At 32.9% G+C, this 15,182-nt stretch overlaps 1 protein-coding gene and 1 pseudogene across 4 annotated transcripts in view; one reads left to right on the top strand and one right to left on the bottom strand.

Moving 5' to 3' along the window:
• OPA1 (OPA1, mitochondrial dynamin like GTPase) overlaps positions 1-15,182 on the top strand; it is an 82,364-nt gene that overhangs the window by 6,993 nt on the left and 60,189 nt on the right. Inside the window, exons 2-7 of one of the 4 annotated variants that reach the window (XM_011381375.2) lie at positions 2,538-2,853; positions 3,494-3,590; positions 5,580-5,687; positions 6,184-6,237; positions 6,917-6,984; positions 14,892-15,002. In XM_011381375.2, the coding sequence (XP_011379677.1) occupies positions 2,538-2,853; positions 3,494-3,590; positions 5,580-5,687; positions 6,184-6,237; positions 6,917-6,984; positions 14,892-15,002 (754 nt within the window). The remainder of the gene's footprint in view (positions 1-2,537; positions 2,854-3,493; positions 3,591-5,579; positions 5,688-6,183; positions 6,238-6,916; positions 6,985-14,891; positions 15,003-15,182) is intronic. The other 3 variants (XM_011381386.2, XM_011381395.2, XM_011381404.2) reach the window with 3 other exon arrangements.
• On the bottom strand, positions 4,275-4,393 carry LOC111734334 (annotated as a pseudogene).

Below are 15,182 nucleotides of genomic sequence, written 5' to 3'. Positions count from 1 at the left end.
GATGTAGGGATAGAGTTGAAAGAAGTTTGAGCTAAATGTTATGGAACTATGAGCTGTTCCCACAGTTGATTAATCTCTTGAGGTTTTTTATATCTTTAAGTGATAACTTTAGTTGTCTCAGGTAAAACATTATGGTTGTTATTTACCCTTTTCCCTCCTCCTATGTCTAGTCTGTCATTCCAGTATCTACCTCTCCCTTCCCTATCTCACTGCTGCCAGCTCACTTTAGTTTCTTCTCATATCTGGGCAACTGAAATAAGATCACCTTTTTTCTCCTCTTTTGATTAACTTACCTGTCTCCTGATCTAACGTTGTGGCTTTGTGATTCCGGGCGGCATAACAAATTACCACATACTGAGTGGCTTAAACAACAAACATTTATTGTTCACAGTTCAGGAAGCTGAGAAGTCCAAGATCAAAGCACTGGCAGATTTGGTGTCTGGTGAAGGCCTGCCTCCTGGTTCTTAGACGGCCATCTTCTCACTGTGTCCTCCCATGGTGGGGAGAAAGAGTTCATTGCCCTTGATCCCCTTAAAAGGACACTGATCCCGTCATGAAGTCTCTATTCTCATGACATGTACAAACCCAATTACCCCTCAAAGACCCCACCTCAAAATACTATCAAATTGGAGATTAGGCTTTAACATTGCCTTTAATATCTTTTTAAATTACGATTCATATTATTCTATTCGGAAACTTCCAGTGGCTCCCTACAAAATAAAATTGAAACTCAGCCTGATGTTAATTGGCTCTGTAATTTGTTCTTAGACTACCTCTCCAATTTCACCTTCCACGATGAACCTTCTTTGCTAGCTTATCAGGTCTCTTGTCATTTCATTGTCCTACCTCTGTACCCTTCCCCCACGTAGATTTCTTGCCCCATTTTTGACTCTTCCCACCAAATTAAGTTTTACTTGGAAATTTTCACTGACCTCAACCCTTAGGGATTACTCACTTTCTTGTGAACTCTTATACCACTTGACTGTCTGTGGCACCCTTGACATGTTATTAATTTTCATGTGTGTATAGTTGCTGGAGCAGAGTCAGTTTTGAAGCTAAAATGTGGACTTTGCTTTTTATATATGCTGAGTTTGAGGTCAGAAGAATTTAATTTCTTGGTTAATAAAAGAAGATAGAACTTTTTATAAGATAGGTAAAATTATGATTTATCTTGGAGTCAAAGCTTTAAAAAAGTGTACAGAATGTTTAGCAGCTTCTAAAAGGAAATTATGACTAGAAGTATCCTTTACATGTAGAATTAAAAATGAGCAGTGTGCTTAAACCCACAATGTGTATTTTCTCCTACTATTAAATCCTATTTCCCTCAGGTTTCCAAAGTTGTAGTGTTTCTAAAGAGTCTTAAAGCAAGGCCCAGTGTCATCCTTAGTGTTCCAGAGCAGGTGACAGGTGCTCTAGAATGTCACCTGTTTGCATATCCACTGTTTTCCACACTCTTACCCACTAGTGTCTTTTGTGGAAAGAATTAGGGCTTTATTGTTAGACTGAATTAAATTTCAATCCCTCTTCCACCATTTACTCGTCATTCTACCTTAGGCAAGACAGTTTAAAAAAGCAAATTGGTAAAATTTGCTTACTTTACTGGGTTTTCTGAGAGGTAAAGTCGCCTTTGCGAATACATCTAGCACAATGCCTGGCATTTCGATACTCCTTTTACCCCGCCGTCCTTCACAAATTGTTTGTATCTTCCTTGATTCCTTTTTCTTAAGTTTCTAGTCCCATGTAATTAAATGAATTAATATTTTAAAACTACTTAAAACTGGTCCTGGTTCATAGTAAGCACCATGAATGTGTGTTGAATAAGATAAATAATCAGGCATGTGGTTGTTGGTGTTTAACTTCCACTGTCTGCCAGGAAAGAGAAAAAGAGAGCTCAGACAGTAACATGTATGTTCAGATTCTCTTCTGTTTTAGGTTTTTTCTGGGGATCCAGGTGCCTGAGGTGTTAATGATTTTTTCTTAATTTTCATCCCTGGCTATCTCGCAATTGTGAGACAGATGAGAGGGCAAAGAATAGCTGTTTTAAGCTGCTGGAGTTTCTGTGCTTGAAAGCAAAAGTTTGCATGCATTGTTTTCAACTTTTACTTACAGTGAATAGCATTGATAAAGTAAGTCCTCACCTTATTTCTTTTCTGTTGCAATTCCTTGGACCAAGATTGTAGCCCACATATCGTAAATTAGAGGACGGGCTCTGGAGTCTCACTGCCTGAGTTTGAAACCACCTTTACTCCTTATATCAGTGTGCACTTAGGCAAGTTGCTTCAATTTATGTGCCACCTTTTCCTCGTTTGTAAAATTATCATAGGATTATTAGCAGGGTTCATTGAGATAGCACATGCTACATCGCTGCCTGGCACCTAGCAAATGATTAGTAAATGTGAACTATTGTATGACATAGTGTGGTTGGCCATATGTACACGCCTGTGTGTTTTCCCTTTTGTATATTGTTCACTTTGTTTCATTTCCTTTATGTGTTGGTACCTTGTCTGATCTTTCTCCCATACCCATTTTTCTTTCAGTGAGGTTTGCCAGTCCCTAGTGAAATGTAGCTCTGGAATAAAAGGAAGCTTACCACTACAAAAACTGCATCTGGTTTCACGAAGTATTTATTCACATCATCCTACCCTAAAGCTTCAAAGACCCCAATTCAGGACATCATTTCAGCAGTTCTCCTCTCTAACTAACCTTCCTTTACGTAAATTGAAACTTTCCCCAATTAAATATGGCTACCAGCCTCGCAGGAATTTTTGGCCAGCAAGATTAGCTGCAAGACTCTTAAAACTTCGTTATCTTGTACTGGGATCTGCTGTTGGAGGTGGTTATACAGCCAAAAAGGTGAGTTTAACTTTCCTACTGCCTTTCTAGTTATTCTGCATGATTATTTTAAGTTTTATAGCATAAATAACTTTCTTTGGTGCAATAAAACATAATTGGATGTTTAAACATTTATTGTGTCTCTTCTATATTCTAGATTGTTTTAATGGTATGAATAGTAATAAGAAAATGCCTTTGAATCTTGGTTATTATTATAAGAGATAAATATGGCCTCGTGGAAGGAATACTGTGCTGGGAGTGAGAACACTTTCATTTGATTTTTCAATTTTCTCCTTTGGTAGCACTGATAAGAAAGTTAAGTGGCCTATTCGTACAACCACTTCCTGGGTGGGACCAGAGGCAGGTTGTCTTGACTCCTGGTTTGTCTTCTATTCCACAGTATTGTTTAAAGCCAAATCATGAAACTTGTTTAATATATTTTGAATTTTTACAGTTTTCATATTTAATAAAAGAACATTTACATTTTTATATGTTTGCATGCTAATTTATTTTTTAAGAGTTGAGGCCACTTTCTTTTCTAAAAGTTTGAACATAAATATATCACTTTAGTAGTTTAGATTGTTTTAATTAAATAAAATAGTTTTTTATATTTTTATATGTCATTCAGGGCATTTGATTGGCATACTTTCTTATCTTTTAGACTTTTGATCAGTGGAAAGATATGATACCAGACCTCAGTGACTATAAATGGATTGTGCCTGACATTGTGTGGGAGATCGATGAATATGTCGATTTTGGTTTGTATCATCAATATTAAAATACTGTTTTTTTGTAGTATCTTTAGGAAAAATAACTTGTGTTCAGATAATTTTCTAACTCATGAGTTTAATGTATAGCAGTTTTATTTTAATGATAAAAATAATAAGAACATCAAAGAAAAAATTATAATAAGAGAAAAAAGTATCCACTAGCCCATCACTTTAACATAGCTGCCACTGTCTTTATGGAGCATTTTCTTTTAATTGTACCTGTTCTTTGTATGTGGTTAATATTTTAGTTTCCTTTTTAAAAAGAAATTGTATAATCGTAGTGTACATACACTTTGATATCTTATCTTTTGCTGCGTCACACACTTTGTCAGTGTTTTTCATGTTGCCAGGCAGCCTTCCCAGACATCATTTTCAGTGTTGTATGTTATCTCGAACAGATAGACCATGACCCACCTAACTAGCTAGTTTTGATTGGATACCTTGATTACCTCTATATTTTGCAACCAGGTTCCTTAAAAGTCTGCTAGTGTCCAGAGTAACTTCTTCATATTATCAGCCACTGTCCCCCCTTTTCTATTTATTTATTTATTTATTCATTCATTCATTCATTCATTCATTTATTTTTAGGTGAGGCAACCCTTGGTTGACCTCACAGATTGCAAGGACCTTGTCAGTTTACAATCCCTTATTTTTTTTATTTTTTATTTTTCACACTTACAGTACCTGGTCTTCCTAGGTGGTCTCCCATCCAAGTACTAACCAGTCTCAACCCTGCTTAGCTTCCAAGATCAGATGGGATCAGGCTTGTTTAGGGTAGCATGGCCATAGACTCCCCCTTTTCTAATAATAGTAGGTGAGGAAAAAGAAATTATATTTGATAACTGTGATTGGCAGTAAGTCATGGAGATCTTAAAAAATTTTTTTTGGATGAAATTATTTTCCTCAGCCTCCTTTTTAAGACAAATATCTTAGCTTAGGTGTATATGGGGGTGGAATTAATCTCTACATGCACTTACTAATAGTACTTTCTTAAAACTGCGCTGTGTTGACAAAGGTATTTGAAGGAAAACTACTTTTTCAAATTATTTTTTTAATATTCATAAGCAGAGCTTTTTAATTTGATACATTTGACAATTTGGTGTCAGAGACCTAGATTCTACACCTAGACTCCTAGGTTTAAACTCTGACTCCCTTACTTCTTTGCTGTGCACTTGGATCCAGTTACATAACCTCTGTGCCCCAATTCATCTGTAAAATGGAGTCAATGATAGCTGTTTTGTAGACTTGCTCTGAAGCTTAAGCAAGTTAATACTTTTATAGCACTTAGAATAATAGCTGACACATGTTCTTATTCTGAGACTGTTTATATGTTTCAGTCTTCAGAGAAAAGGAGAAAAGCCCTTTCTAATTCATAAGACCCTGGGAAGTTGTACCAGACTTGGACAAAATTGTTGAATGTTCTTAAACAAAAATCAATGCTTGACTATTTTATAACTAAAGCTAGCTAAAATAAAATACAAGCTTGCCTGGGGCTCTTAGTTATTTCCAATTGGTAAGAGATGTGACTCTTTTTAGGGACTATAAAATGGGGGAGAAAAGTAATGGAGTTCTGTCCTTAAATTTAAACTGAGATGTGATAACTTTTTTGAGTTAGGCCAGGTGCTGTAAGAGATGTTTTTCTCTTTTTTCTCTGATTCTTTGCCTCCATGCTGTTACTTTCTCCCAAAAAGTGTTTCTGATTCCATTCCAGTGTTAACATTGTTAATACAGTGCTTCTTTCTTAAGGCATTTAACTTAAAAATCGAAGATCTCCATCTAAGCCATGGTTTTGGTAAGTCTTTAAAAAATTTCATGGCTTGTAGAATACTATCACAGTAACATTGTGTCCGATAGTTGTAATAGGGAGAAATGGAAAAAAATATTTTGATTTAAATTTAAACGTGACTTAAATTTAAATTTTATTGATGTTTTAATAGTCAAATTCTTATTTTGAGATTTTGTTTTTGTCTTCTCCAGAGAAAATTAGAAAAGCTCTTCCTAATTCAGAGGACCTTGCAAAGTTGGCACCCGACTTTGACAAGATTGTTGAAAGCCTCAGCTTACTGAAGGACTTTTTCACCACAGGTAAGGAAGGACCTATATTTGATCTCATTTAAAATGTCAGGAGCCATAGAGGAAAAATAATTACATGCATTTATTTGTTTATTCCTGTCTTTTAAATGAAAGCATTTAGTACAAATGAAAAACAGGTTTTTGAAAAAAGGTAAACACAAAGTTAGGTTGCGCAGTGATTTTGATTTTTGTTTAGCCCAACAGAATCAAAGTTTGCAAGAACTTAAACAAGCTAGTTTTTAGTCAATCAGGGAAAAAATATCGCTTGTTCTTGACGAGTAGATGAGACTTCCTATGTGTTTGCTTTTCATAATTGGTTAGAGCTAATTTGGTGATTTTAAAACAAATTTAATATGGAGCATAATGAGTAGAATTTACTAAAGTTAATCATGGTGTATTTGCCCAATTACTGCCCTTTCATGATATACATCGAGATCTCAGACATCTTTGTTTGCTCATTCTTGTTAAGTTTTACATTTCTATTTCCCCTTTTGCTGATTTTTCACAGGTCACAAATTGGTTAGTGAAGTCATAGGAGCTTCTGACCTACTTCTCTTGTTAGGTGTGTAAACAGACATTTCTGCTGACCTTAACATGCCTTTTAAATGCTTCTAATAAACTAGTTGCAAATAAAATTGCAGACCAAATTTACAATGCTGCTTATGCTGAATTTTAAAACCTCAGAACCATATTGGGCAAATTCATTCTCCTTTAGGTGGAAATAATAAAATAATTATTTTGTGGTAAAACTAAAATTCCTAAATATATATATGTATTATAAGATTAAAATTATTAAAAAGAAAGTTTGCTTTACCAGAATATTTTCTTGAAATTGATCTGTTTTTGATAATTGAAATGAAAAGTAATTTTAGTTTGTCTCATCTGTCCTGTCATAGTTGACATTTTAAAATTTAAATTTATTTTTTTACTATAAATAGTCTGTTATGGCAGTGGTATATGGCCAGATTGTAAGTACTTTCATGTAAAATAATTCTTATCAAAGATTATCTTATTTTTTATTGTAATTTTTAGTGATATTTTAAAAAATAGGTTAAACATGCTATAATTTTTTTAAAACATTTTGCATAGGTTACCAGTATGTTCCTTAAAATAAGAATAGTGTTCCAAAAAGTAATACTTGCTCAAAAAATCCATTAGCCTTTTAATTGATTAAATATAATTTGGAATTTAGATTATTGACATCACCGGAGAATTTAAAGGACTCTACATTTATCTTTAAGGTTCATCTGGAGAAACTGCATTTAGAGCAACAGATCGTGGATCTGAAAGTGACAAGCATTATAGAAAGGTAAGAACAAGGAATTCTTCACATAGGTAGTCTTGAATGATTTAAAGTGTTTTTACCTACATGGAAGAATTGAAAATGGCAGCATCTGCGGACCAAATATAAAACACCTGAGTATTGTTACTAATCTTGGTACAAAATGCAAGGTACTATACAGAAGTTTTCGCAATAGAATTGGAGAAACCCATTCCTTTCAAATATGTTCTGTGAAGTATTAGTTTCAAGAGTTTGTCCCCAACTAAGGAATTTGTTGTTAAATATGTGTGGGAAAAGCTGGTATAAATAAAACAAGCAGGTTTCTTTTCCCTGGGATTTCTCAGACCTAAATGTACTCATGTGCATTGGGAAGCTCCAGGAAAAGTCAGGGTATACAAGGTTTTCCAGATTTATTTAGCAACAGAACCCTTTTTTATGAAATATCTTTTAGGGACCAATGTTTCATGGCATACACTTAAGGGAAATATTAAGGAAATTGGAAGCAGATTATTAGGGGATAAATTGATTCTATTACATAGATAGTCAACACGATTATGGGGTTATTTAGGGTTTGTCAATTTCAACACATGGATTAACAAAATACGTATGAAAGTTTTAGGAAAATTGCTTATGTAGAATAACAAATACATTGCTCTATATATTCATATGTTAACTTGATAGTTCCTTAGTCTTTTTTAATCTTTTAGAATTGGTAAGATAAATGATTCCTTGAAAATTAAAAAATTTGAATAGAAGTTAGCCTATCATGCACAGCTTCTTTTAAGCCCAAGACCTTGATCCTTAATGCGTGTAGACTTATTATATACGGAGGAGCTAATGTAACTGGGGAGAAGGAACCTCCGTTACAGATGTGGTAGTGAGTTTTCAAGTGACAAGATTTCTTGTTGCCTAGATCAGTTAAGGGAGGTCTGCATCTTTGTTTTTCTCTGATATGGCCTAGGATCGCTTTGGTGAATGGGAAACCTATTTCAGGGCCTGACTCAGATAATGCCCATAAAATACTACTAAGGCGATAAATGAATAGTCAGTAAATGATCAGGAGCTCTACAATGTAGAAAAAGCAAGAGAATAGATCTCTAGAAATTTAATTATGTTTATAGATTTAATTTTATACTGTAGACATGAAAGCACATGTGTTGTTTTATTTTATAAATTTACTCCTTTGCTTGTTTGAAAATAAATGCCCTTTTAACTTTTTTTTTTTTTTAAATTTTTGGTAATTATCTTGCCCATTAAAAAACTCGAAACTTACTATTTCCAACTATTTGTTGTAAATACTAAGAGTTGTTATTTAGCTGCTCTCCTTACATGCTAAATCAAATTGTAGCAAATGCTTTTATAAAATTTACTATACAGAAAAAGCATTTCCAGCCTCAACTAGTGGTTTTAATTCTATTAATATGCAACATTATATTTTCAAGGCTTGACTGTTACGTATAATACTTGAGAATAATGAACCCTTCAGACAAGATGTAGAAAAACTGATTTTTAAGAGACTTCTTCAAATTGACAATTTAATGTAAGCATGGAAGGAGAGACCTTAGCATAGCCCTAACCTTTTTGAAATTACTCTAAAACATCAAGTTTGAAAATTTGGGCAATGATCAGAGGTGGTAGGATAGCATTTAGAGTTTAGCTGATACCTTTTTGATTTGTTCAGTCTGGTGTCTCACATACAACCCCAGATTTAAAATGGTATCCAGGATTTGAAGCAGTCATGCCTTCACTTCATGGTTGTCTGGTTTGTACTTGAGTTTCTGACTCAACTCTAGAAATGTAAAAGTAAATGTGAATCAAATTTTTTTTAAAAATGTAATAAATTAAAAACATTTCTACAACTAGAACTAAAAAAAAGATTTGTGCTTTCTAATAGGAGAACACATCTGGAGAAGTGCTGGCAAGTAGAGGAACAGTTAGGACCTTTCAAAATCAGCTGAAGTGAAAGAGACGGGGAGTTGAGGGAACACAGATGTCAGATTGTTTGACTTGAGTCAGACAGAATGAACAACATGATGAAGTGATTACCCGTGGTTTCCAGTCTGGGTTCACTATAGACATTTAGGTGTTCTGGAAAATTGTAATGGAGGTCTTCAAAAAGTCTACAAAAAGCATGTCTTTCCATATAACGATATATGGGCTAACTAAACATCAAGTTTCTTTGATTTTGCCTGGATTTATGTATCCATTCAGTTTGCGGGCAGTAGTTATATATGTTATGTTGATTAAAAGTTCTGATGTGTATCTTCGATAATTAAAAAATGGAAAAATACTGAAACCACTTTTTAATAAATGCTTTTTGTTAATCAAAAATTTTAAAATGTATACACTGGAGAAAAAGATAAGAGAAAGAACCTTTGGTGTAAACTGAATAATATTTTTGAGACCTAGAGACCTTTAGAATTACCAGAAGACAAACTGGAAATCTGAGTGGTGAGCCTATTTTAATGTATTAATGGACTCATCTGATTTGTAAATCAGTAGATTTCTGTATATTGATCATAACATATATATAGTGACAAGACTACTTAGTGTATCTCCTTTTTTAGATTCAGTAAGATTGTTGTGTTCTCGTGAAAATTATTTTGCTAATGAGACATTTTATTGTCTGTGCTTTTGTTGCATTGTGTTTCTGATTAGTCATAAACATGTCATAGAAATAAGGAATATAGTGATTCTGAAGGCTACAAGCACATTTATAATTTATAGAAAATATTCGAAGGACCTTATAAAGCCTAAATTATGGAAAGTGGTATTACTGTTTTAAATATAATTGCTAAATAGTAATACATTACTGCTTTCCTTTTTACATGTTACTTTTGTGTGGCTTATGTTGTACCTCCCAACTGAAATAGCTTTCTTTCCTTTCCGCTGCCTAATTTCCACTTATCCTTAAAGCCCAGCTCAATAGTCACCTTCATTAAGTCTTCTATAACCATTTTAGTTCCATTAAGTATACTTTTTAACATTTAAAACACTTGCCGTATGAAACGCTATTTACTTTGTTTTGCATTCTTACTGTTCAGTGGAATATTTGTACCGTAGAATCTCTGTTCTCAGAGCTTCTAGGGTAGTGCCGAACTCTTAGCAAAATTAGTTAGTTGATTTAACCCCGTAGAAGAGAGGCTAATTTAAAACAAATAAACTCGATGCTAACAAGAGTGGGCCCAGAGATTTTATATAACATGTCTTTTTGCTCTGATTACCTGTGAATTTCTCTTGGCCTTCGATATTTAGCAAATATTGAGTAGAACAAGAAAGTGAAGGTAGTACATGTATCTGGTATTCTGAATTGTAATGAAGCACTTTTGCCTAAGTACAATTTATATTTTTGGGATTCCTCATCTAAGAAATATTGTAGTAACTGTGGCAAAATAAAATTTTCCCAGTTACTACCATCAATCAGGTAACCACAGATTCAGGAAACTTAAGTTGCCTGAGCAGCTAACAACTAGCAACTTACACTTCGTTAGATTCTTAGCCAGGAAGCCAGATCACTTGTGTACTGGAGTGTAGTAGATGGGAAGCAGAGGGATCAGAGGAAGAAAAGCAGCAAAGATGTGCATGATGAAAAATGGAGTGGTAAAACAGGCAATCTTATTTCTTTAATAATAAGCACACTGCACATTTATGTAATTTAAAAAACATTAAATAAGTGTATACTGTGTATACACACTTTATAGGAAATTTAGAACAAAGGATTGGTAGAAATTGTAATATTGATAATACTACTGGTAACAGACTAATCTATTTCTCTCTTAAAATTATTATTTGTGGAAATTGTCCAAATGGTAAAATAGGATATGGTATTTGTGAATTGGGGCAAGTTTATCCAAGTAGAAAGGCACATTTCCTTCTGATAACCAATAATACACATTTTCAGCTCATTATAAATATTATGAACAGAGTTACCTATTACTGGGAAAGAAAAAAAATAGAAAATAGTTCTTTTTAGCTAGTTAAATAGCAGAATTATTCAAACATGAAAAGTAGTTTAATGGCTAGAAATATTTTTTAAATGGGAAGAGAAAGATGTCTTCACTTTCACAAAGCTCTTTTGGACCCAAGTTACTTATTAAACTAATATAGCAGGAGTTGGCAAATTTTTCTTAAAGGACCAAATAGCAAATATTTTAGGTTTGCAGGCCCTAAGGTTTCTGGGTTACTCAGCAAGCCCATCATAGTTTGGTACTCCTTCTCTTAAAGGGTTATTTAAATATGCTTTTCAAAGTATTGTAACATTATAATCTTTTAAATGTAGATTGAACCTGAAGGGTCAAAGGTACTTTGAAAATATTGAGTGCTAACAGGACGGTATCAGGTGCAAACTTTGTAGTCACACGGCCTGCAGTCAGATCCTGCCTTTCATACTTTCTAAGCTGAATGACCTTGGACAAGTTCCTTGTTTCTCTGAGTTTCTGGTCTCCTCTTCTGTAAAAGGGGGAAAGTTATAGTGAGGATTATGTAAAGCCCTTTCATACAAAATCTGGCACATAATAAAACTAAGTAAATATTGGCTACTGAATGATGATGATGACTATGATTATTATTATCTTACCATTGAATTAGTGTATGAGTTAACAGCATATGAACATTATTTGACTAATTTCCTCCCTCTTTCTTAATTTCTATGGAGTCTGTTCTGGAGATTGTGAAAATGGAAGAATGGGTTATAGGGTTGATGTATAGCTTATCTACAGAATAAGCATTTTTTAGGAAATCTGTTTCGGATTTCATGCTAGAAACTGTGTATTACTAGGTAAAAGTAGGGCGCAATTTGATTCATTCAATCAATAGACGTGTCAAGCCCTACTCTAGGTTCTGGCTCTAACACATCTAACTATGTCAGGCATTATTCTAGGTGCTAGGTATAAAAACAAACAGGATATGGGCCTTGCTCTGCTATAGATTTTTAAAATACTGTTAAAATATATTTTAAATGTACTCACATATAAATGACTTATAATTTCAAGATTATTTAAATTTTTTTCTACCAAACTCATCAGCTTTTAGGTTTTTGCAGCATTTCTAGTTGATATTTTGGTTTCTGGAGTTATCACTGACTTATTCTGACATAATGTTTTTTAAAACTGTGAACACTGTATATGAAATATGAGACTATGAGGGTTGCAGTATCAAACTGGCAATAGCTAGAAGATATTTTGAAAGTATATCATCTGTAATTGTTTATAACAACTTATTAATAACAATTATACTTATATGTAATACATATTTAAAAATATGTGCTCTTGAGAGAAAAAATGTCTGAGCTTGGGAAATATTTGTTGGAAAAACTGTATTTTGTTTATTTAAAGAGTATATTTTGCACAGTAAGTACACACATTTATACCCTTCCTTATTCTCCTTGGCCTTAACTTAGAAGCTATATAGCCTATCAAAAAGTAGTTAGGGTGAGATTTAATGCCTAAAATTGGATAAGGGTAGCATCCTAATTTAGTTGTGTAGTATAGTGTAAGTAACTTTTTCTATTTCTAATTCTTGTTTTCTTCCTACACTTTTTCAGGAGATAACAGTTCATTTCAAATATGTTCTCTTAAAATATTTTCTCTTAAATAACAGACTTGGAAGGAAAGTGAGGTGTCACTAGAAAGAGGGTGTTTTCTTGTCATAGATATTAGAGTGTTTACCGTACAATTTATATATAGATACAAACAATGGATTAGGGAGGGGTTTTTAAGCTATAAATAAAAAAAGAATCATGCGCCTGATAGACCAACACAGTTAAGAAATGTGGAATATTTTCTCACTGCTTTGGCATTTTATAAATTAGAATACTGGTTGGTATGTTAATTAAAGCATAAGCCAACATGGGAATTCTCTTCTTTAAAAGGGAACTGTTTTGAGAAATCTAAACACTAGGATGATTAGAAAAAGTAACTGTGATAAGTGACTAAATGAATAAGTTGGATTTAGAATAAAAATAAGTTGGATCTTTCTGCTTGATGAAAAACGTGACCGAAAAATAATGGGAATGATGAGAGTAGTGAATTGGCATTGTCTTTCTTTGATAGACTTATCAATGACTATAAAAGTATTTAAAAGATATATTTTCAAAGGCAAGGCCTTTATAAAGATATATTTTTTTGAATTTGGAAACCATTGTTGAAATTTCGGTTATGTTATTTGCAACTTTGATGTTCTCTTACTTGTCATACAGAAATATCCACTAGTTTCATCCTTTGATTTATAGTAAGTCAGCTAGTTTCATTATTGTTGGTGATGATTATAGCCTCTTATGTTACAATTAAGAATCAAACAAAACAAAAATCCCCAAAATTATATGCTAACTCTTTCCCTTAATTTAAAATACTTTTCCATTTGTATTTACTTTAAAAAACAAAAAAACAAATAAACCTTTTTATTTATATAAGTCTTTGGGTTACATGAAGTAAACTAAGTTTACTGGGTGAGTCTACTAATTAAAATTTGACTGTAAAGATAACCAGTATTTTAAGAGACTTTCTAATTGTATTATACAAAATAAGATATTTTGGACAGTTATTTTAAAAAGCTCTGAAGCTATCTGAAACTCCTAATTTAGATTATTTTAATGAGTATTAGTTTTCCTAACTTTTTATTTTTATAATCTGGTAAATACTAATCGCATGTTCACCCAGAACACTTCTTATGCAAATTAAATAGTGACCTTATTCATTGTAACTTAATATTTTTAGGGTTTCTAATTGAAAAAATATTAACCTTGCGGCTTTTCTCCCACATTTCTCGAGATTAATTAACAAATAGGGCAGCAATTAAAAATAATGTACAGAAAATGATCTTTTTAGTATCGTGTCATGTGTGAGTACATTGTGATAAAAACCACACCAGATTAATATTTCATGACTATTAAATGGAATGAATTTTAAACAGAGAAGTGATGATCATTTTGTGTATAGTCCAAACTAGATTTTGTTTTATTTTTAATTTTAATAATAATTATATTATCTCAGTATCTTAATTATGTTCTTTTATGGTGCTTTTGCTTTAGTAATTGATATGTTCTGGGGTTATATTCTGAGGCTATTTTTATAATGTCAAAACAGTTTATAGAAGGTGAATATTCAATCAAACTACTTATTTGATGTTGTATGAAGTTAAAACAGTATCTAAAACATTATTTTTTTAATTTGCAAAAGAAAAAGAACTCTAAATTTTAGTCAAATAAACTTGTGTATATAGGCATGTAGAATATATGGATTAATGTAAAACCTTGATTAACTTGATGCTCAAAAATTCAAATTAATAGTTTTGAGGGACTATTGTTTAATTGAAGATATCAGATATCAAGGAAAATATTTACTTAAAAATAATAATTTAATAAGTAAATAAGCCATATGTATCCTCCATTCAGTCCTATTAGAATTATGGTTGAGAATTAAAAGATTTAGGCCTGTAAGATCAACACTATTCAAAATTTCAGTTTTGTTTTTTTTTCCTCATATGTATCAAGTCTGGAGCATATACTAGTTCATATTGGCAATTCAAAAGTAAGGGTTGAGGTATTTGTTTTTTTGAGTTTCCTATTATGAGGAAATTTAGTTAACTACAGCACCACCTCCCTTGAGCATTCCCATTAGTCTAGGTTTTACCATATGTTGATATTACATATCTGGTTGGTTTTATTCAGCAAACAGTCACTTACTGCATTTTTCTTTCACTTTTTAAACTATGCTGTTTTATATTTCTGAGACATCTAATTTTACTGAGGGGGAAAAATGGAAATATGGTACAGAGTCCAATTATATAATGGCTCTAAAGATACATACATGTTTCCATTTTTTGTTATAAGCTGTCCATTCCTCCCTGACTTACATCTGTTCCTTTCTTGTGCCCCTTGGTTTAACATTGTTCTCCTCCCCAATTTTCCTCTTCTCCTCATTGTAAACTCATGGCAGGGTCTGCTTGGTGAGCTCATTCTCTTACAACAGCAAATTCAAGAGCATGAAGAGGAAGCACGCAGAGCTGCTGGCCAGTATAGCACGAGCTATGCCCAACAGAAGCGCAAGGTGATGGATGGTTTAAGGGGGCTCCCATGCGTTCACATTAATCAGCCATTTCTACCAAGATCATGTCGCCTTAATCTATTCATGGACTCCGATTGTGAGGAATTATTTTTGCTAAAGAAAAAATATGAAAGATACATAATACAAATATGGAACTTTCTTCAAGTGGGTAAAATATATATA

The sequence above is a fragment of the Pteropus vampyrus genome, unplaced genomic scaffold (genome assembly GCF_000151845.1).
Source record: "Pteropus vampyrus isolate Shadow unplaced genomic scaffold, Pvam_2.0 Scaffold14, whole genome shotgun sequence".
NCBI classification, from domain to species: Eukaryota; Metazoa; Chordata; class Mammalia; order Chiroptera; family Pteropodidae; genus Pteropus; species Pteropus vampyrus.
Note: the sequence above shows the minus strand (reverse complement) of the source record. Positions and strands in the feature narration are given on the sequence as shown.